Source organism: Enhydra lutris, unplaced genomic scaffold, assembly GCF_002288905.1.
Source record: "Enhydra lutris kenyoni isolate GAN:26980312 unplaced genomic scaffold, ASM228890v2 scaffoldscaffold55, whole genome shotgun sequence".
Taxonomy (NCBI): Eukaryota; Metazoa; Chordata; class Mammalia; order Carnivora; family Mustelidae; genus Enhydra; species Enhydra lutris.
Window position 1 is genome coordinate 3,915,411 of NW_019154139.1, and position 23,541 is coordinate 3,938,951.

The following is a 23,541-nucleotide window of genomic DNA, read 5'->3' on the forward strand; positions in this document are numbered from 1 at the left end:
AATCCCCAGGAAAAGCACCGTGAACCAATCTAGACCAACAGATTGGTTGTCCACGTCTCACAGCTCTCCAGATCTACCAAAACATAAAGCCCTGGGCCATGTATTACAAAAGAAGTGCTTGGCAGGGACGCCCGGGTGGCACAGTCGGTTAAGCGTCTGACTCTTGACTTTGGCTGAGGTCAGGTCAGGGTTGTGAGTTCAAGCTCCACGCTAGGCTCCGTGCTGGGCGCGGAGCCTGCTTGAGATTGTCTCTCCCTCGACCCCAGCCCTCCACTCCATTTTTTCTCCCTCTCCCCTTACCCTTCCCCCAATAAAAGTAAGTGCTCACTAAATAAAGAAATGACTATTCATTGCCCATACTTCAGTGGTTTATGGCTTTTTTATTATATATTTGTTTTTCTTACCAATTATAATAAACCTAGTACTTCTTAATCAAAATTTCTATTTTCTTAAAATACAACTGACATGCAACCAAGGGCATAAATCTTAAGTGTACAGACCCCAAAATTATTACATACAGATACACTTCTATAACTACCAGCCAGATCAAGACATAAAACATTCCCAGAACCCCAGGAGACTCCCCCATGACCTCTCCCAGCTCCTCCTGAACCTGCCACCACCCACAAACCACCACCACTTTCCTGAATTCTATTATTAAAGGTTAGTTTTTCCTGTTTTTGAACTTCATGTAAATGGAATGATATAAACACAGTCTTTTCAGAAGTCAGAAAACCTTTTATCAATATACTCACAAAAAGAGTTCTGGGAAGGCATGCACCCAAACAATGGACTGGGAATCTTCATTCCTCGAGGCAATGTTGCCTAGAAACTGCAGGCCGCAGCGAAAAGCTGAGGATTTATAAAAAGTAAAAAAAGATACAATTTAAACATTTTTTGACATACTGAATAAACGTATCTTAATAAAAAGAAAACATTCCGGATTATTAAACAGGAAGTTTTTGTTAGCTTCTTTTACCTATATAAAGTCTCTCACCACAGTGAAACTTTGGGCACAAACTTAATATTAAAATGCCTTACCAAAACAATGTACACTAGACAAAATAATTAACTTCTTAAAAAGACTGTAAACGTACAGAAATATACCTCCAATTTACATTAAATATCACTGGATTGTGTGTTCCGATCGAGAGAGCTACGCTTAGAGCGGATTCTGTAAAATCAAACAATGCTATTTCAAACATACATCTAAAACATAAGACAATAATAATATTTAAAGTTAAAAAATAGTAAAAAGATATATTAGGCAAAACCAGCCTAAAAAGGAAGTCATACATCACTTAGAACGGGATGTGATAAGCATTAAGGCAAAAAGCACTATCGGAGATTATTATTAAAAGTCATTTCAGGGCGCCTCGCTGGCTGTCAGTGGGACATGCAACTCTTGATCTCAAAGGCTGTGAGTTTGAGCCCCACATTGGGTACGGGTATTACTAAAGAAGACATACTTAAAAAAAAAAAAAAAAAGGCCATTTCAGAATGACTTAATTCACCAGGAATATATAACAATTTTAAATTACAATCATCTAATAATATGGACTCATATATATGTGTGTGTATATATATATATATATATATATATATATATATATATATATGAAAAACTGACAAAAGCACAGAAGAAAGAAAAAAATCCTCCATTAAATTTAGCAGTAGTTACACATCTTTCCGGGTAACTTATAAAACAAGCAGACAAAAGATTAGTATACTTAGAAAACTTTAATAGCATTTAATAACAACCTAGTCAATAGATACAGAATATTTCACCAAATAAAAGTGCAGAATATTGGACAAAACCCAGGATGCTGACAGCACCTGGGATGTGGAGCACCAGGAATGCTTGTCCACGGCTGGCGGAAGGGCACAGCCACCATGGAGGACAGTGTACTCAGTGGTCTCTTACAAAACTAAACATACTCTCAATGTATAATCCAATAATCACAATCCTTGGTATTTACCCAAGTAACCAAAAACTTATGTCCACACAAAATCCTGTACATTAATGTTTACAGCAGCTTTATTCATAATTGCCAAATGAAAGCAACCAAGATGTCCTTCCATAGGTGAACAGATAAACATGCTATGGTCCAAGGAGACAATGAAATACTATTCAGCACTGAAAACAAATAAACATCAAACCATGAACGGACATGGAGGAAACTTACACGCACATAACCAAGTGAAAGACGTCAATGAAAATGCCACATACTATATGATTCCAACTATGACATTCTGAAGAAGGCAAAACTAGGGAGACATTGCGAAGATCCATGGTTGCCTGGAATGAAGGCAGGGATAGTGAAAAGGCAGAGCACAGGGAACTTGAGGGCAGTCAAACTACTCTGTGTGACACTATGATGGTGAAAACATGTCACGGAGAGTCATGGGAGCAAGAAGCAGAGGGAGAAGCAGGCTCCCTGATGAGCAAGGAGCCCGATGCAGGACTTAATCCCAGGACACTGGGATCATGACCTGAGCAAAGGCAGATGCTTAACCAACTGAGCCACCCAGGTTCCCTCAACATATTTTTAAAAACTGACGTACAGATAATGCTCACTTACTGCATCACAATTATGTTTACATATAATTACTTGCAGGAAATAAGCCCCCCAAATGAATAGAAAATCCCCACATATTTAAAAGTAGAAGACAGACCCTAAACAACCTATAGGGACAGAAAAGAAATCACAATGGAAATACAATATTCAATCAACAAAGATGCCAGAAGCCAAAGGTTCTAGATGCAGCTAACACAGTACCCAGAGGAATATTCATAGCTTTCAAATACATACTCTGAAAAAAATAAATAAATAAAATTTTAAAAAATTAAAGGCATACTTTGGGAAAGAAGAATGAAGAAAACAAATAAGCTAAGCATTTGCTTCAAGAAATTATAGAAAGAATAATAAAACAACCCAAAAGAGTAAAGGAAGAAAAAAAGATTAAGAGCAAGAAATTATTAAAATTGAAAGCAGTCATAAAAAGAGAACATCAAGATCCAAGATGTGACTCTTCAAAAAGCTCAATATTGACTAACCTTTGGGAAAACTAATCAAAAAGGAGAAAAGCCACGAAGAATAAAGACATTAAATTTTCAGAAATAACAGGACACGGCCATGGATCTTGCAGACATCAAAAAAGAAAATCAGAAGATACTACAAATACCTTTAGGCCACACTGTTTGAAAATTTAAATTAAACGAACAAAACCCTAGAATACGGCTAAGAAAAAGCACCTCTGTAAAAAATTCAGGGAACGCCTGCAGTCTTATACCATTAAGGTCTTCAAATCAGCAATCAGAAATTTTCCCACAAAGAAAAAAAAAAAATCCTAGACCCAGGCAGCTTTATTACCTATTCACATTCAAGGAGGAAATAATTACAATTTATACAGCTCTTCCAAAGGACAAAAGAGAGAGCAGACCCTCAAACCAGCTTGGTGAGGCTCGCTTAACAGCAGGAAAAAGGAAGAGAACAGAATGTAAAAAATACTGAAAATATACTTCAAATTGAATCCAGTTGTATAGAGAATGACAAAGCTGTGAACTTACAGCGGTACTGCAAGCTGCTTTACTATCACAAAGTCAAAATTTGTAACCGACCACATTAACCTACGAAGGACAGAAACATACGAAAATCTCAAATACCACAGGGAACATAGAGATGGTGAAATTCAACACCCATTCATTTTCAAACAACAAACAAAACAAAACAATTACCAGCCACCAAAGATTACCAGAGGGCTTCTTTAACCTAAAAATGGGCAGCCCACAAAAAGTCGAGAGCACATTCTAATTCATAGCCAACTGGAGAGAGAGAGCCTTCTGAAAGGGAAGGAGACAGAAATACCTGCTATCACCATTTCTGGTCGACATCTCCGGATAATCCAGGCCAGTAAGACTAAGGATGGCCAAACACTAGAAAAGAAGACACTAAACTTTTTTTCCCCCTCACAGGTGAAGTGTCATTTCTACTGTACATGGAAAGTATTTTTAAGTATGTAAGTTGTTTGAATTAGTAAGAGTCACCAAAGTTGCTGCATACAAAGTCAGTATTTTAAAAAGTCAACAGGGCACCTGGTGGCTCGGTGAGTCAAGCACCTGAGTTTGACTCGGGTCATGATCTCAGGATCCTGGGATGGGGCCCTATGTTGGGTTCCCCACTCAGCAGGGAATCTGCTTCTCCCTCTCCCTCTGCCCCTCCCCCTACTCGGGCATGTGCACACTCTCTCTCAGATCAATATGTAAAATCCTTTGAAAAATGAATAACTAAAAATAAATTTTTAAATTAGAGTCAATATTTCCATATATAGAGAGAACAAGCAAAAAAAAATAAAATAAAATCAAGAAAGGAGACCATGTATGAAAGCATCAAAAATACAGCTATAAGTGATGTACAGTGCCACTAAGCAAAAAAATTCTAAAACTTGACTGAGTGAGGAATCACACCATGATCACAGAGTAGAGGAATCCACTTTTCTCTAGAGAGTAAGTGCAATCTGAGTCTGAATCCCAACAGGGTGTGTATGTGTACGTGTGCGCACACACATATGTGTACGTGCATATGTGTTATTTTACACAATCAGAGGTTGTATATATGTTTGTGGGGATGTCTGTGTAACTTGACAAGATAACTCTAAAATCTGCCACTATCCAAAGGGCCAACAGCTGAGAAGCTGTTGAAAATCATTAGGTAAGAGGATTTGTTTTCACAAAATAGTAAGCAAGTGTACGTAACACTATGGTACTGGGGCAGGAGTAGATAAACAGACCAACAGAAAAGAACAAGAAAGAGACTCAAACCGAAACTGGCGAGAGATGCGACAACAGATTATTGAGTACAAAATGGTCTTTTCAAAAAATAACACTGGGACGATTGGGTACCAGTACAGAAAAATGGAAATTGGACTCCTTCCTCATACAACACAGAAAACTCAATTCCAAGTACTAACCTAAATTAAAAAAAGTAAAAATAGAAAGCTTTTAGGAAACAACACTACAAAATAAAAAGACATTTTAAACAAGACACACAAAATAACACCAGAGAAACATTAACAAACTAAACTTTAATGTTAAAACACTTGGGTGCCTGGGCGGCTCAGTGGGTTAAGTGTCTGCCTTTAGCTCAGGTCACGATCCTGGAGTCGTGGAATCGAGTCCCACATTGGGCTCCCTGCTCAGTGGGGAGTCTGCTTCTCCCTCTCCCTCTACTCTTCCCCTCACCACTTGTGTGCTTTCTCTCTCTCTCTCAAATAAATCTTAAAAAAAAAAAAACCTAAGAACACTTTTTTTTTCTCAGAAGATATCCTAAAGAGTATTTTAAAAACACTATCCACAGAACAGGAAGAGAGACAAACACGTAACAGGAACACGTAGGTACCACAGGATTTATCCAAAGATTCAAAAAGCTTTTATAAATCAGTCAACAAGACAAATTCAATAGAAAAATGGCAAGTTCAGCCTCCTCTGTCCATAGGGGCCTCACAGAAGGTATGCAGGTACTTGGTTCCCGGCGACTCCCCTGGCCGGTTTCGGTAGCATGTGGTCTCCTGTGGCGAGATAACAGGGATGAGCTCCTGCAGGGTGTGACCAACTGGAGGTCTCCAGCAGCCAAAAACTTCCTCAGGATGCTTCAAAGCAACCTCCCCAGCACCCCAGGGGTGGATTTCCAGCAAGTTCCGCCAACACGGCCTCTCAGTGACTTCTCCATGTGACAAGTGAGACATGACCAGGCCATCTCCAAAAAGATCTGGTTCTCAGACCCAGGAAGGGGGAGTCTCTCCCTTGGACACTCATCTCAGCCCGAGGGGTACTGGCTGCCCAGAGTGTCTACAATTCCTGTATGCTCCAGCATTGTCCATACTTCTTAGTAGTCAACCCCATTACTTCAAGCTCTGGTTAGAGTCAGTGATTCTTTATATTAAGTTTTCCCTGTTCCAGTGATGACGTGGTTTCCATCACCTGAATGGGTCCTCGCTGGCAGAGTGGACGGAGAGAAGGAAGACGAGGAGGGGGGAGCAGAAAAGAGAGGGAGGAAGGGGAAGGGGTCCCAGCAGGAGCAAGAGAAAAGGGCCCCAAGCACAGGCCTTAGAACACAATGACCGCTAAATCAGTCAGGACCAAGTCAGGCGGACAACACTACTTATTTCAACAAAGAAAAATAAAGAACGAAACCACAAATCTCTGAGGTTAACACAAAGATTCAGGGTATAGGAAACGGCCACCACGCTCGGAACTGAAGGCACGAAGGGAAAGTAAGGCAGGTAGGGTTCTGAGAAGCCCAAGCCGGCAGCGGCCCTACAGGGCCGGAACCCAGGCCTTGGGAGAAAGGGGCTGCCCAGCTACCGTGAGGGCCTTGGAAGCACAGAGGACACCTCGACTCGGGAAGGGCCCCGACCAGCTGATAATGGAACCCCCGGGTGAACACAGGGAGGCTGGAAAGGGGGAGCGGCTGCTGCTTTCCAAGGGAGACACGAATGGGGGCCAAGTCCCGACTTCCCTCCTCCTGCCAGCCAGCTTCCCGCCAGCATCCTTCACTGGCTGACTCTAACAGAAAGCAAAGGACAGCTGTGTTTGTGGCCTTCCAGCCCTGGCGACACAGTGCAAAAACAGAGACAGAGGGGTGAGCTTGAGTTGAGTAACGACAGCCCAAGATCCAGAATAGTCTCTGGCATTAGGCAATCACCAGCGTGATACACACATGTCATTTCTGTGCGTTCTTATTTTATCTTCACAATAAGGCGGACCGCATCATCTAACATTTCAAAGATGAAGAAACGGAGGCACAGAGTGATTCAGTAAATCAGCCGAGGTCGACAGCGAGTGAGGGACCCAGCCAAAACTCGGAGCCCGTGGTGTGCCTTCAATGCCAGCTCTTAACCAGGCCAGGAGCACTAAGAGAAGCCAGGAACATTCGTACAGTTCACACGGGTGGAGAGAAGCTCATCGGGGAAATACTTAAAATACTTCTGTGCTTTGTGGTAACCGGACACGACCATGAATCCCTGCAGGCCCACCCCTCCCCAGCCCCTTCCTCGGGACACGCCCCATACCTTAAAGGCCACTGCCTGACTGAGCCCCAGCCTCCCAGGGCCATGCCCCAACTATGCCTGGCATGCACACCGAGGTGTCCACACCCGCACCCTCCTGTTTGCTCACTGGGTTTGAAGTGGTTCACATCAGGGCCAGGGCAGCCCATGCAGGCGGAAAGGCATGCGATGCGATCCCAAGTGGAAAGAGACCGAGATGCTTCTGGGGAACCAAACCCCACATGAGTAGAGCATCAGGAAGCGAGCAATGAGGCAAAGAGGCAGGAGGAATAAAAGTACCTAGCACCTGCTGAGTACTTACCAGGTGCTGGGCACTGGGCTCTGACCATGCTATCACCTAACCCCCACCACAACCTTCTGAGCTAATTGCCAGCCTTTCCACACACGAGCAAACTGAAGCTCTCGGATCACCTCGCTTGCACGGCTAAAGCAGCAAGGCTGGCCGAAGCCAGAGGTGGCTCTTCTGCCCCCAGGAGCCCAGGCCGATCCAGGAAGGTAGAAAGTTGCAGGAAAAGGAGGTGAAATGGAAGATTCTGCTCTATGAAAGGATTCCCACTGTGCAGCAACCACGAAGCAATTTTAAGAGCAGGGCACTTCCGAAGTCTTTAAACTTTCTAGACCTCTGCTTTGGCAGAAGGAGGGTGGGCCTGCTGGTCCAACCCCAGAGCTCTGGCCCTCCATCCTCAAGACTCTCCCAGGATCCAGCCTTCCCTTCCAGCCTTCTCACCCAATGCCCCCACCCCCCACGCTAACCCTGGGCTGAGCACAGAATGGGCTGCCCCGACACCTCCCAGGCAGAGGGGCTGCAAAGATTAAGAAGGAAAAGATAACATGATGTGCCTGTGCTCAGCACTTGCTCATAGGAACTCAGCAATCGCCGGCTCGGAGAGTTCCGGAATGGTGGCCCAAAACAGAAACACTGAGATAAGAATACAAAGAAATACTAAGAAATACAAAGACAAGAAAATGATAAACCAAGAGCTTCAAAACTGAATTAACATTACAATCTACCAGAAGCAAGATACCATACTGCCAAGTACCCGTTCCTTCCCGGACACACAAATACTGACAGAGGATTAAACACTCAAGCGTTTGTCTGAAGCAGCCTACGCACACGTATGGCTATTCTCCTTTCCCCTTTTCTGAGTTTTTAAAAATTACTTTGTAATGAAATTATAGGAAATGTTTATAATGAAAAGCTCTACCCTCATTTTTAAACTGAAGTCACAATTTAAAATGACAATTTATATTTTTACTGAATAGTTTAGGATGTTATTCAAATCCTTGTAGAACTGAATTTCTCTCTCTCTCTCTCTCTCTCTCTCTCTCACACACACACACAAACACACACACGTGCGCGCCAACAATACATGCTGGTCTGAAAGGCAACTGACCTAACATTCAGGCAACTAAAAATTAGCACTCTGAATCAGAACACAATTCCAGGAAGGAAAAGGTTTAAAGATGTCCCAGCAGCAAGAAAAGAAAACCCCAGACAAGTACTAATGACAGTTTACTTTTACCAAACAGCTTATCAAGTGATCTGTGTAAATACTGCAAATGTTACAAAACCATTCAAAAATCCCAACATTATTTTTACAGATTAAAAATGAATAAAGGCCAAAAACAACACCAATAATTCAATTAAAATAACTCATGCTTGTGTTTACATAAAATTTGATGAGTATAATATATTCGTCACACCACTGCAATTATTCTCTGAAAATAATACTCTAAATATTATTTTGACAATGTAATTACAGTTTTTACCTCAAGAGTGGTAACAAAACGCTGGCACAGATATGCTGCTAAAAATCCACCAAGAATAAGGTTCTCACAGAGAAATAGTCACAACACAGTATGGGCACTTTATTAAGAACCAGAGTGCTTTTATAAGGCTTGTATTAGGCTTGAACTAAATACACTATAAAATTTTTTTAAGTTTCATTGTTGAATCCAAATTTCACTGTGGAATTCCAAATTCAGGAACACCGTGGACCACCCTCTTTAAGAAAGAGAGAAACACTATTTAACTTCCATTTCCCTCCTCGCCTCGGTAACATCCTTCCAGTTTTGCCTACAAGCACACATCATCTACGTAAAGCCGACACAACTGGAAAGTAAAGACCTAAATCAGGGGAGAGATGGCCCATGTTCATGGACTAGAAGACTCCGTATCGCTAAGTTGGCAAGTCTCACCAAACGGATCTAAAGATTCCACCTAACTGCTAGTATGCACGACATAGACATACTCTTAAAAAATCAACAACAGGGGGCACCTGGGTGGCTCAGTGGGTTAAGCCTCTGCCTTCAGCTCAGGTCATGATCTCAGGGTCCTGGGATCGAGCCCCACATCGGGCTCTCTGCTCAGCACTGAGCCTGCTTCCTCCTCTCTCTCTCTCTGCCTGCCTCTCTGCCTACTGTGATCTCTGTATGTCAAGTAAATAAAAAAAAATTTTTTTTAATTTAAAAAAAATTAAAAATCAACAATGGGGGCGCCTGGATGGCTCAGTGAGTGAAGCGTTTGCCTCCGGCTCAGGTCATGATCTCCGCATCCTGGCATGGAGCCCAGAGTCCGGCTCAGCAGGGAGTCTGCTTCTTCCCCTTTTCCTCTGCCCCTGCTCACACACACTCACTCTCCCTCTCTCCAAAATAAATAAATAAATCTTTAAAAACCACAAAAAGACAAACAGCCCAATTAAAAACTGGGCAAAGACCTTGACATTTCCCCCAAAGGAGATTTACAAATGGCCAAAACAAGCACATAAGATGTTCAGCATCATTAATCATGAGGAAAACACAAATCAGAACCACAATGAGATGCCACTTTGCAACCATCGGGATGACTACGACCCCCCAAAAAGGAAAATGAACACAGGCAAGGACGTGGAGAAACGGGAATACTGTACACTGTTGGTAAAAATGTAAAATAGCACAGGTGCGGAGAAAAGTCTGGTTCCTTAACAATTTAAATAGGAAGTGGACCCACAATTCCACTGCTGGAATTGCTGAAGGACAGAAAGCCCATACACCGATTAGTATGTCCACAGGCCCACTCAGAGCAGTGCTGGTCTGGACGGTCCAACAGCAGCGCCACAGCCAAATGGCGGAAACATGGCCACCAGTGAACAGATTCATAAAATGTGGTCCACGCACACAACCGAGTCTTATTCGGTTGCCACCTAAATGAGGTACTGGTACCTACTACAACGTGCAAACACTCGGGAACACATCCTGCTTCCTGAAAGAGGCCAGACACACAGGTCCCCTGACTCTCTGATTCCACTTCCACGAGAAACCCAGAACCGGTAAATCCAGAGACAGATGCAGGAGAGGGGAGAGCGGAAAGCAGCTGCTCAGTGGGGAGAGGATTTCCTCTCGGAACCGTGAAGTACGTGCAGTTAGATGTGGTGGCTGCACAGCACTGCGAACGCTCGCAAGGCCCCTCGGCTGTTCCCTTTAAAGAGGTTACTTGCTGGCTGCGTGAATGTCAGGTCAGTAAAAGGCAGATTCCTTAATTAAACTAACACACCACAGCTGCCGAAACACAACACAGGTGTATGAAGACGTGCCCTCCGGCTGGTACCAACTGGTGAAAAGCCAGGCCGCCAACCGCACAACCAATTTCTCTACTACTGACAAACTGGGTCCTAAAAAGTGTCCTTTAGGTTTTCTGTTAGATTATGGACTTGCCTCAGTGAAGAGAGAATTGATCCTGTGAAACACTGTTTTATCCCATAAACATCACACAAGTCTTCTGTGGCCGATCAGTGATGGAACAGAGCAGCCCACAGCATCCAGGAAGACAGGAGGGCACATGATGTGCGATGGAAGGATGGGGAGCCCAGGGATGGGGCGATTTCGGGAGACGCGATGCTCGTGGGCACACAGGGATGGGCTTCAGCACGCCAGGGGAGGGCTGGCCTGCTCTGATGGCCCTTGAATCACTGCGTCCGTCTGGTGCTTCCTCTCAGGTGTCTCATTCAGAAATACTTCGTGGCCAGGGAAACCCACTTCTGCCCACCACGGGACACACTATCCATCACATCAGCACTTTTCAGTCATTATAAAATGCACTACATTCTGAACTCTCCTCCTGAATGACCATACCATACAGAGACTTCAAGAAGAGCTGCTTTTCCATGCAACAGGGAAATCTGGACCAGACCTTATTGCTGATTTTTCATCCCCCAATTTGAGCACAGAGGCTTCTGGTATATCATAAAATAGAGCTACAAAAAGATCTTTAAATATGTAACATCTTAAAAACACTTTCCTACGAAACCCTACACCCTACCGGTTTCTTGACAATACCTGAGAAATTACTGCTGCCCAAAAACACAGAGAGCAAACACTTAGTGTGCGGGGGCGCGGATGATGTGGAAGACAGATTCCTGTCTGCTCTGCTCAGTGTCCAGATCACAGCCGGCACCAAGGACAGGCATGCCACGTCCACACAAGACACCATATGACTATGCGAGGGCCGGCCTAACAAAGCACGAGACTGGTCAGTGTAAACAATGGATTTATCTTCTCAGAGAAGGAGGCTCAACGACCACGATCAAGGTGTGGGAAGGGCTGGTTCCTTCTGAGCCCCCTTCCTGGGCTTGCAGATGGTGGTCCTCTCGCCACGCCCTCGCGTGGTCATCCCTCTGTGTGTGTCTGTGTCCTGACCTCCTCTTCTTACAAGGACCCCAACCATCACGGATTAGGGCCCGCCTGCAGGACTTCATTCTACTGTATTTATCTCTTTCATGGCCCGGTCTCCAAACACAGTCACATCCCCAAGTGGCAGGAGTCAGGACTCCACCGTATAGAACTGGGGGAGAGTCCGGGAGCACAATTCAGCCCACAACAGAGTGAGGAAAGGAAGCTATGACAACTTCTTTTATGATCATTCACTAACATCACCAAATAAGTTTCTCTGTATCATGAAATACAAAACATTTGCTTTAACTCAAAGTTGTGGATTTTAAATCCTTTCCAAAGGTCTGAGAAACCCATGAACCCCACTGCAAGTTACCTGTCAACAAGGACTCCTGCTCCACCCGTAGCTCACGAAAAAGAAAAATCAGATCAACAGCCACGCCAATTGTATCCAAGTTCCTGTAGGAGATTTTTTAAAAAGACAGAGTCAGACCCATTAGTTTTCTTAGGCCTGCGTTTCAAATGATGATCCAGGGAACGGAGCTGCAAACTTTCCACATCATAATCTCATAACCTGCCGATGTGTTACCCCCCGCAAGGTAAAGGGGACCTTAGGGCTGTGAGTAGATTCAGGATCTTGAGATGGAAGGATTGAGGATTAGCCAGGTGGGCCCAATATGGTCGAAAGCACCTTAAGAGGAATATAAGGGGCGCCTGGGTGGCTCAGTGGGTTAAGCCTCTGCCTTCGGCTCAGGTCATGATCTCAGGGTCCTGAGATCGAGCCCCGCATCAGGCTCTCTGCTTGGCGGGGAGCCTGCTTCTCCCTCTCTATCTCTGCCTGCCTCTCTGCCTACTTGTGATCTCTCTCTCTCTCTGTCAAGTAAATAAAATCTTTAAAAAAAAAAAAAAGAGGAATATAAGAGGGTGTCAGAGTTGGGGAAGGGGATATGAGCCCAGAAATGCCAGCGGCTCCTAGAAGCTTCTAGAAAAGGCCAGGAAATGGATTTTCCCCAAGAGCCTCCAGAGGGAACTTGGCCATGGTGACCCATTCCAGCCTTCTGAATTCCTGAACCAAAAGATAACAAATCTGTGTTGTTTGAAGCCACGAAGTACTGGGTAACGCGTCACAGCAGCAGGAGGAAAGCAATCAGATTTGGGGAAGCAGAAGCGGGGGTGCTCATATAAACACCCGCACACGTGGGAGCAGCTCTGGAATCTGGCAGGGAGCAGGGGCCGGAAGAACACTGAGCAGCCTTGGAAACGCTAGAAGCTTTTACAGACTCCTGGTGGGCACGTGGATGCCGAAGGCTCAGAAGTAAGGAACCGATCCCTGGAAACCGGGGAAAGGGGACCCTTTTCCCACAGGGGCAGAAGCTCAGCAAAATGATGAACTTGGATGTTTAGCTGAGCATGTCTCCAGTGCCCCACGATGAAGGTGGGACCTGAGTGCTTCCTGCTGCACCTAACAGGCGGCCAAGGGGAGAGCAAAAGGAGATGAAGAGAGAACCAGGTCTTGCTTCGGGGAATTCTCAGTCTAGCCAGATGGCAAAAAACACTAAAACTGGGACAATCAGTGGCAAGAAAGCGTGCTCTGCCAAGAAAGCCAAGGGGTTAGCTGGACAAGCTTTTGCTCCTGCCTGGGAAGGATCAGAAGGTCAGTGTTGAGTCCCAGGTGAGGAGGGGCTCTTTGAGAAGATTAGGGTGGGACTCACTCCCTTCTGTCACCTCAGCAGAACCCAGGAATAGAGATGGAGTTATCTAAGAAAGCTCTATGCAGGACCCTCTTGTCTAATGATGGGAATCCCCATGACAAACATGTGAGACCCACAAGGTTGTTGAAAATGTTTTACCTGGAGAAGAAAGTCTGGCAGCTTGGACGAAAGGCACAGAGGAAGGACGAAATTTAAAAAAAAAAAAAAAGGGTCAGACTCCCAAAATTCTACCGGCAGGAAGTAGGCTGATAGAATGACTCAGGTGCAAACATATGCTCCCTTGGGGAAAAAGGAAGGCTGACTCTGAGGGCAGGGCCAAGGGCACAGCCTAAAGCCACAGACGACTCTTCCCAGGCCTGGAAACCGAACTGAGTTTTCTGCCAGACAGGATTCTGAAACTGCTTTGCTCGGGATCAGTGATTCCTCTTTTCCTTCTATTTTCTCCTCTTTCAAAGGATAATGTCCAAAACAGTTATCCTAGGCCTGCCCCAAACTGCATTTGGGGAGCAGAGAACCTGTCCAGTTTCACAGGCGCACCAATACAGTGGAATTCTACCCTAGGATGGATGTGCTCCATCCAGAATCTGACGTGTGAGTAATTGAGACAACTGGGTAATACAATTCGGGACTTTTAACTGATGAGACTTAGATGAGATTCTGGACTCCAGCTGATGTTGTCGGGGTCAAAAATGTGGGGCACTGGGAAGGGCTGAAGGCATTCTGCATACGGACTCTCTAGGGGCTCCAGGGTGGACCGTGGTGGGGAGAATGGCCCCCGAAAGATGTCCACACCCTCAACTCTGGAACCTGTAATTATGCTCTCTTATATGGCCAAAGAGATGTGGTATATTAAGAAATATGTTTTTGGTCTTTGTCCCACGTTCCTAGCACAGAGAGCCTAAAACTCTTGGAATTTCCAGCGTGATAAGGGGTTTTTTTGATATTTACAACAAGCCCCTTTCAACCACAAGTGGGTTTATCCTGATAAGGCGACTCTAATGGGGCCTCCACGTGGCCTCACAGCGGGGCTGGCTGTCCCCCAACGGGACCAACCAAGTGATTATGGGACTGTAACTTTCAGCCCCAACCTCCAGACCTCTGGGGAGGAGAAAGGTCTAGAGACTGAGTTCCATCACCAACAGACAACGATTTTCCCAATCAAGCCTATGTGACGGAACCTCCATAAAGACCCCCACGAAATGACAAGTTTGGAAAACTTCTCTGTGGGCTAGTGAACACATCAGAGGGAGCAAGACCGCCCTGCAGCGACCCACTTGCCCTACACAGCTCCTCTCTTTGGCTATCCCGAAGTTGTGTCCTTCACAGGAAACTGGTAACCCTATGGCAAGTGCTTCCCTGGGTCCTGGGAGCCGTTGTATCAAACCCGAGGGGTGTCATGGGAACCTCGGAACTTGTCAGGCAGAAATAGCAACCGGTTCACATCTCAAGTGGGGCTATCTTATGGGACCGAGTCTTTTACGTTATGGGATCTGATGGCACTGATTCCAGGCGGGTGATGTCAGAACGGAAATGAGTCTAGACCCACAGCAGCTGTTGAGAATCAAAGTTGGTCAAAAAATATGAGAAGAGACTTTTTAGGTGAGATTACTCGTTCTGAGAGGGGGAGATTATCCTAGATTACTGGCGTGGGCATCATGTAATCCTAAGAGTCCTTATCTGGGGGTGCAGGATGGTGGGAATTGCAAAGGGACTGGAAGATTCTCTGGTGTTGCTTGGAGGATGGGAGGACAGAGCCACGAACAAGGACACAGGCAGACTCCAGAAGGCAGAAAAACAAGAGAACGGATTCTCTGCTACAGAATGTCTACTACCAGCCCCACTGGTTCTCACTGATCTTGGACTTCTGACTCAGAAAGAGAAGATAAGAAAGATTTGGTGTTCAAGCAAACCGCCAAGTCTGCAGCAATCTGTTCCAGCAGCAAAGGACACCCGACGGCTCCCTGCCTTCACTTCCCCACGAGAAGCAGAAGGAAGCCACGACACTCACTCCTTAAAGAACAAGAGGGTCCGGGTCCTGTCTTCCCTCCCCACGGCCAAAGAGCGGCTCAGTGCCTACCTCCCAGAGGAGGATGGTGCTTGCTTGGATGGCCCTGCCAGAAGACAGCTGGTATCTCATCTGCCACACTATTTTTCCTTGCAGTGCTTGAATTTTTATAGTTTGCATATTACTTGTATAGTCAGGAAAAGCAAATAGAAATAAACTGCAAAGGAAGTTGTATTATCGTATACTTCGAGTGTGCTAGCATTCCTGAGGGCAAAACCGGGCCACCGGGGGACCCGGGCAGAGCGGAGGAGGCAAGTGGCGTGAAGCAATCTCATCTGAAACACCCACAGCCCTGGGTGGGAGATACTGCCTGCCCTGACTTCCAGAGGGCAAGACCGGTGCTCATGAAGGTCAAGGTCCCGATATAGGGTCCCGTGGCTGTTCAAGGGACCGAGCAGTCACCCACGACAGGGGTAGCAGGCGTCTCTGGGCAGATACGACACCCGCTGTCAAGCTGAGCCCTGGAGTCCCAGAGAGCGTCCCCTGGCTCGTCTACTGTTCACGGAATGAGGGACTGCCAGGCAGGTTCCTTAACCCGAGCCACAGTTTCTTCTTCTGTAAAAGTGGGAAAACGGCAGCATGCTATTTCTTGGGTTTGTTCTAAAAATAAAATAAGACATTGCAGTTAAGCCCTGGGGACAGAGCCTGGTGTGGAGGGCAGGCCCACCGAGCGCTCGCATCCTTCCCTGCGAGGCGAGCCAGGCACAAGGACGAATCTGCAGCCCACACTCAAGAGTTTCTGTTCTAAGGCTCTCCCTTTCCTCCCGATCACATCGGAGGGGCTCCCCTGCCGGGAAAGGGATAAAACAAACTAGCCTCTGCCCCTGGCTTCGGTTTCCAGCCCATAACTAGTTATATTTTAAGATGCAAACTATTATTAGCAACGTTATTACCATTTCTATGCATTTACCTGCAAAAGGGACAGCAGGGTCTGCTCAGTATTGAAGTGAAGCAATCTTGGCAGTCTCCCCCCTCTCCTTTGATCTTAAAACTCTCATTCATCACATCAAAGCCTCAGGTATGAGACTGTCTAGGCAGCAAAGGGGATCCCTCAAGTGGCTTCTGGACCAGCCCAGCTCCACCCACCGCAGCAGCGAGAGGGGCCTGGAGGCTCTGTCTACTTCAAGTCCAGGAAAGAAAGGGGAACGTGCTCTTTGTGGCTTCCGATTTCATCTCAAGTAAAAATTCGTAATAAAAAGCAGATTCCAGGGGCGCCTGGGTGGCTCAGTGGGTTAAAGCCTCTGAGTTTGGCTCAGGTCATGATCCCAGGGTCCTGGGATCGAGCCCCACGTCGGGCAGCCCCACGTCGGGCAGCCCCACGTCGGGCTCTCTGCTCAGCGGGGAGCCTGCTTCCCTCTCTCTCTCTCGCTCTCTGCCTACTTGTGATCTCTGTCTGTCAAATAAATAAAATCTTTAAAAAAAAAAAATAGATTCCATTAAACCAAAGAGAAAAGGTGCTCAGCTCTAGGAGGAGAGACCAACAAGCAAAAGAACAGGAACAGCATCTGGCAATTCTCTTCTTAACTACTTTCAACAAGGTGCCCCTTCTAAAACAGGTGGAAGGAGAGCTCGCACCTCTGCACGGTCTAAAGGAAATCTTAAAATAGGCCATCTGAGAAACCTACAAGACACGCTCCTTGTTGCAAGTCAACACAGGCTAACTAATTAAAACACTAAAACTAAAATATTTACAGCTACGAAAAGTGAGGCCCAGAACTGCGTAAGCCTTTAGAAAGGCAGAATCCAAAATTGGAGAATTAAAATTAAGTTGAAATCATCATGCTGTATGTCTATAACCTAATAGTTCGAAACATACTAGAAATACAAAGAAGAAAGCAAACTAAAAACACTCTGTCATAGGTCGTACCGTTTATATGCTCGCCTGCAAGTGTCCAGTGGCAAGACCATGGGGTGCCTGTCCTCTGGAGACGGAATCCCAGCCTTGTGGTTACCGTTGGGTAATAACACTGCGATCCCCAAACTATTGCTCGCCCGTAAACCTGCGTGACAGCCCAGCACTCACGTGCGCAAGGAAAGAGGACCAGAGGCCACTACCGAGTGGGCGCCACAAAGAAGGCTACCTGATGGCGTTCTGGTTCACAGGACACTCGATGCAGGCGTTCCGGAGACACCGGAAGCACTCTGTTATCAGCTGCAGGCTGGACGCCAGATGCTCCACCTGGGACGGGTCTCTGCAGGCCAGCTCGACGGCGTGGGAAGATTTCTTCAAGATGTCCAGGACTCTCTGGAAGATAGTCCTAGGTGCAGTTTCTCTGAAAAAAGGACGAAACTGTTACAAACCAGAGGAAAACAAATCTCATCACTGAATGTCCTACTCAGAAAGCTGCTTGTACTTACTTCCGTGGGCCGGCGGGCCAACCTGTCTGTTCTCACTCTGTAACTTACAACACAAAATCGAAGAGCTACAAACCGGGAGCGCTTAGCCCAGCACATTCTCAGAGACCTTTCCATGTGTTATTAAGACAAGTGAAACTGAGGGGAATTGAGTAACTTGCCCATATCACTGGGCTAATAACGGGCAGAGCCCCATTTCCAGAAGAAGCCGTCTGACGTGGTAGCCGCACCCCCTGCGACAACCCAAATGCCCGTCTCAGGGGAGGGTCTGTGCTTAGGGATCCGTCCTTAATCAAAAGAGCATACCTACATTCTCTGTTCTAGAAAGAGAATCTAGCCACGTCCACCACCGCCCAACATGTACCAAAATACAATTTCGAGAAACACTATTCATTAAGTTGTCTGGGAGGCCAACCCGCTCACTGTCCATTTTCTAGATACAGAGAAGCCAGCAATGCAGCCCGTATACACTGGATTGCACAGATGAGAGGGAGAGAGAAGGAAGGAGGGAGGGAGGGAAGGGAAGAAAGGAGATAAGGGAGGAAGGAGGGAGATAAAGAGGGAGAAACACACAGAGAAACTGAGATAGTGAGAAGGGGGGAGGAGGGGGGAGGGGGAGAAGAGGGAGGAGAAGAGGGGGAGAGGGTAAGCAAGCAGTGAGCAAGCCAGTGAGGGCATCCTTCCACCTAGAACGCATGCCCAGGGGAGAAAAAGGAACATGTGGCCAGTCCCCCGGGGCATTTCCATTCCCACATGCCTCTCCTCCCAGGAGCAAGGCCCGCACCAGCTATCACTACAGGGCTATGAAGGTAAGAAATTTTGTGCAACGTGGCTCAAAAACGTGAAGCCGCCTTCCTCGCTCCACAAGTGTCCTGAAGCAGCAGCCCCTATCTTACAGAAGAGCGACTGCTGTGCCAGACAGCTGGGGAGCTTCTAGCGGAGGACTCTGACCACACGAATGCTCGCCTCTGGCCCGGTCGTGCAACCCCAGCACCCTCCAGCTCTTCCTCCCACTGTGCCAGGTTATCAGGGAGCCCCCAGTCCACACGAACTGTGGACACCGAGCCACCCAAGTCACTGGGCCGGCTCAGGGGCTGGCAGAGCCCCTCCACGCATCTCCCCCCGCGCAGGGCAGGGCCCAGAGACACGCCCCTCCTTGAGCTTCAGGACCCCAAGTTCCTGTACTGCAACTGGCGTGTTTTCAGCTCATGGACAGAGGACGTAAGTCACATTATTTGTCAGTGACTGGGTGACCAAATGAAACCGTAAAAGCCCAAGGGTACGGTACTCACCCCATCTCAGGGACTGTAAGAAACAATTACCCACATAAGCCATTTTCAGTGACGTTCTGCCATAAAGAAAATTCACGAACGCTCTCCAGACATCGTCAAGGAGTACTAAATACAGTGCAGGCACTGACACGCTAAGAAAACACCAAAAAGAGTTCCAAACACGTCAAAGGATGCTGAGTGTGATCAGGATTTCTACAACAGAGAGTAAGTCTCCTTATGTGCCCCCACTGCACAAGGCTTCGATGGCAGCCATCCTGGAATGTCACGGTCAAATAAAAGAAGTGACCGCCTGAATCACATGCAATCACGCCTCTTTTTCCTACTGAGATGGCATCATCTGCCCCAGGATGAAGAAGCCGACATGACCTCTCCCCACCCGTCCTTCGCAAGGTAACCTCACGTGGACACCACCTCGCTACCGTGAACGGTCTTCCCAGAAGCCATCACATCGAAAGCTTCGGGCTCAAACTGTGAAGGATGGAAAAGCAAGATGGGAAAAAAACCACTGTTCTTGGGAAAACTGGAGGACTGATATTCCAACCATGCAACAATTAGTAAGTTCGAGAACCTATCCTATGAGTGACTCCCGAGGCTGCACAATAATTTGTCACATGTGCACCAGGCCTTTCTCCTTGGTTAGACTTTTAATCAAAAGAAAAATGCTTAGATGAGCTAAGGCCAACCGCCATCTTCCTAAAATGACTATTAACGGCTGCCAGAGAACCCTCATGGGAGCCCTCCCTCGGCACACGGCAATTCACGCTTGTGCCGTGAAGAGAAAATAAGATAATCTGGGACTGTGATCACCGCCACTTGCTCTCCCCTGGCTGCGCACCCGTGGATTCCTGAAAACACCAGGCATCTGCAAACCTCTCTGCTCCAACGCACGCCCTCCCCGCGAACGTGCCTGCTACACAACGCCCACCCAAGAGTCCGCCTGCAAAATCCTGCATCTCCTTACTGAAGCCTCTGGAAAACTCCCAGGGCCGGAGAAACTCTCCCCTACTCCAGGTGGACCAGTTCCCCCGTCAACGTCCCACTGTCACTCCACCCAGAAGACGACTAATTAAGACGTACCCACATCAGATTATACTCACTTCTCCAGCACAGCTCCCCGGCTGGCCCATAAACCACCAGGAAACAGAGCCTATCCTCTTTATTTCCGTATCTCTAGGGCTCAGAACTGGCATTCACTAAAGCTGCCAACAGCGATGAGGCACCAGCGCGCTCGGTGGCATCTGCCTGCCTCACGGATGCGCACTGGGCGCGCCCTGAGCAGGTGAGCAGCGGAGCTCGCGCCCGGAGCTGCAGCAACGGGAGAAAGAGACCTATCCAGGCATCCGCCCGACTCTCCCATTCCTGTCAGGAAATCCATATATCCTGGCCTCCCTATCTCCTTTATCCTCGGAAAAGGGTCATGTTTTCCAAAAGATGGTAGACGTCTTATGACCGATAGTTCACAAACATCAAATTTTTCCTTCTCCGCGGGTGACATAATGGATGACCCTAAAGGGGGAAATGTAACCCTACTGATAACCGTACCGTAAATTTCCGGAAAGCAAAGACTATCTGTTAGATGTCTTGCTCCCCTAGAAAGGGTAGAAGGAAAAAACCCGTTCTCTAGAGCGACACAATAAATGGTTGTAGACGTTACTCGCCACCGCTGTATACAATACCTGATCAACGTCCACCGGGTGGGGAAAGAGCTTTCATTCGCTACCAGCAAGAACTGGGGAAACACCCAAGAGTCTTGTGTATACCTCTGTGCTCCTCGACAGCCTTGAAAGAAAGCTATTTGGTATAACAGATCCCAACAGCCCTAATGTACTCTGTCTTCAAGTTCAAAGTTCACCGTCAAGGAACTGCGGCTGAAGACCTGAAATGATCGACGACAGACCGCACAACAGTAAAGACCGACCGCTCCCGCATTACAAATGTGACTACTAACAACAGTAATTGCTGTCACTTCTGCTTTAACCAAACTAACACAAAATATTCAGAGACTTTAAAAAGCTTGGCTACTTTATCCACAGAAGGCAGAAAGTACTTCAGGAGGACAATTAAAATTCAACTGTTAGACACTCCTATTAGATAGGAATGCATCCCCCGAAGACAACGCACAAATGAAATGTTACATTACAGAAACAACAACAACAAAAAAAGGCTTTGAATTCTACAAAAGGTAGAATTTCATTTCCTTCAAGTCTGAACAGATCTGTAGGTTGAATCTTGGCAAGTCCCGTCTCAGTAAAATTAAAGAAAACTCCCCGTGACCGTATGTCAGAGATTAGATAGGCCCGCGGTCCCATGGGCACACACTCTTCCCAGTCAGTCACTCGTCAGGCTGGACCTCCTCCCGAAAAGGAAGCCAAAGGCTCATTGGGGCCCGGCCCAGCCCTGCTGAGGCTTCGCTACTCCAGAAAAGAAGGATTCTTACACCTTGCAGCCAAGTTCCAAGATTAAGAATCACTGGCTGTTATTTAAAACCAAACCCCCCCCTCCCCACCCCCAACCCTGCTTACTGATCTGACCAGGCTGGACTGAACAAAATAAAACAGAAAATAAAAACATTTGCCTTCCTGCCAGAAACAGCTGAGGGCAGAATTCTGAGGTTCATCTTTGCCGACCTGGGAGCTCTCCTCTTTCCCTCTTCTGTTCCATCTGGAACTCTCAAGCTGTCCCTGACGGCTCAGACCAATCCATTTATCTAGAAGAGGCCAGCGAGTAAACACCTGGGGCTAGAGGGCCTGACAGGCTCAGTCCCCACTCCACAACGCCGCCATCAGAGCAAAAGCAGCCGCAGACGACAGCTGAGTGCACAAACGTGGCTGAGTGCTGACAAAGCTCTCCTTGGGGACACTGACATTTAAAGTTCATGCAGCTTTCTTGTGCCCCAAAGTTTACTTTTTCCAACCACTTAAAAATGTAAAAACTACTCACAGACCATTTAGAAGGAAAAAAAAAAAAAAAGGAAAAGACAGACACGGACATTCTTAAAAGGTGGCAGGGCCCCACCGTGGCCCCCAGATCAGTCTGGCACCCCTGCTTTAAAGTTTTTTGTTTGTTTTTTTTTTTTTTAAGATTTTATTTATTTATTTGACAGACAGAGATCACAAGCAGGCAGAGAGGCAGGCAGAGAGAGAGAGAGAGAGAGAGAGGAGGAAGCAGGCTCCCTGCTGAGCAGAGAGCCCGATGCGGGGATCGATCCCAGGCTCCTGGGATCATTACCTGAGCCGAAGGCAGAGGCTTTAACCCACTGAGCCACCCAGGCGCCCCTGGCACCCCTGCTTTAAAGAGTCCACACACATCAGCCCTCCCACCCCCCAAAATGACACGCTTCCCCCTTTCCCACTGTCCTCACGATAGTCAAAACTCCCCTCTCGTCCAAAGCAGACTGCAAGTGCTCAACGCCAAGTGAAAGGCAAGAAAAGGTGCAACCGGCAGGCAGGTGGAAAAGCAAACCACTGGCTGCGTGCCCAGGAGCAGCACTGCCTTCAAGGAAACCGGACGGGTGGCAGCGCGGCCACGGGCTCTGCGGGGGGTCAGAGGGAGGAAGGCACCCCAGATGCATCTAAGACGGCATGTTAGCCACAGCTATAAAGCTCTGGAAGAAAATATATGGAGAATGTCTTTATATTCTCAGGCGGAGAAAGATTTTGTATATAAGGCCTCCTTAAGAACCTTATTTGGAAAAGTGGTCTCAGAGCAGGGAACCGGATAAGGAAGCACCGGGCCCCTTCCTGGGAGACGGGGATGGAAGGCGAAGGCATACCTGGTGCATCACAGGGAAGGCGGAGGGCTCGCGGAGAGGCAGCCTGGCGAGGGAATGGAAAGGTAAAATGAGTCGGAGGCAAGACGGAACCACACCGTGCAGGATAGGATTCTGGCTTGTATCCTAACGGGAAAGCCCCAGAAGGCTCTAGTGCCCTGCATTCTGGGGGATCCCTCTGGCTGCTCTGTGATGAACAAACCACAGGGGATGAAGAAAAGGCACCAGGAGACCAGTTAGGGCCCTGTTCTAGGAAAATAGCGGCAGAGACAGAATAAGCAGAGTTCAGATTCTGGATATATTCTCAAGAAAGAGCCGATGAGATCGGACGACAGAATCTGTCATGAGGGCCATCTGAGAAAGGGGACTCAGGGAGAACTCCAGAACTGTGGCCCACGCAACATCAGGAAAGATGTCCGTGCAGCTCGCCAAAAGGGAGAAGGCTGCCTGGAGATACCCAGGGGGTGGGGGGCTCTACGAGCTGGGACTGGTGAGGCTGGAGGTGCTTCCCAGAAACGACGAACCATGCAGGAGGCAGAGCGATCCACAGGTCTGGAATTCGGAAGTAAAGTTCAGCCGGGGCAGATGTTCCAGCCACCAGCAGACGGAGAGTAATGAAGCACGAGACTGAAC

The 23,541-nt window shown here is 47.2% G+C and overlaps 1 protein-coding gene across 3 annotated transcripts in view; it reads right to left on the minus strand.

Moving 5' to 3' along the window:
- Positions 1-23,541, minus strand: part of LOC111157460 (ataxin 10) — a 159,086-nt gene that overhangs the window by 120,522 nt on the left and 15,023 nt on the right. For 2 of the 3 annotated variants that reach the window (XM_022518878.1, XM_022518877.1), the window contains exons 2-4: positions 17,574-17,765; positions 12,092-12,174; positions 756-852 (exon numbers count right to left, since the gene is read on the minus strand). In XM_022518878.1, the coding sequence (XP_022374586.1) occupies positions 756-852; positions 12,092-12,174; positions 17,574-17,765 (372 nt within the window). The remainder of the gene's footprint in view (positions 1-755; positions 853-12,091; positions 12,175-17,573; positions 17,766-23,541) is intronic. The other variant, XM_022518879.1, reaches the window with a different exon arrangement.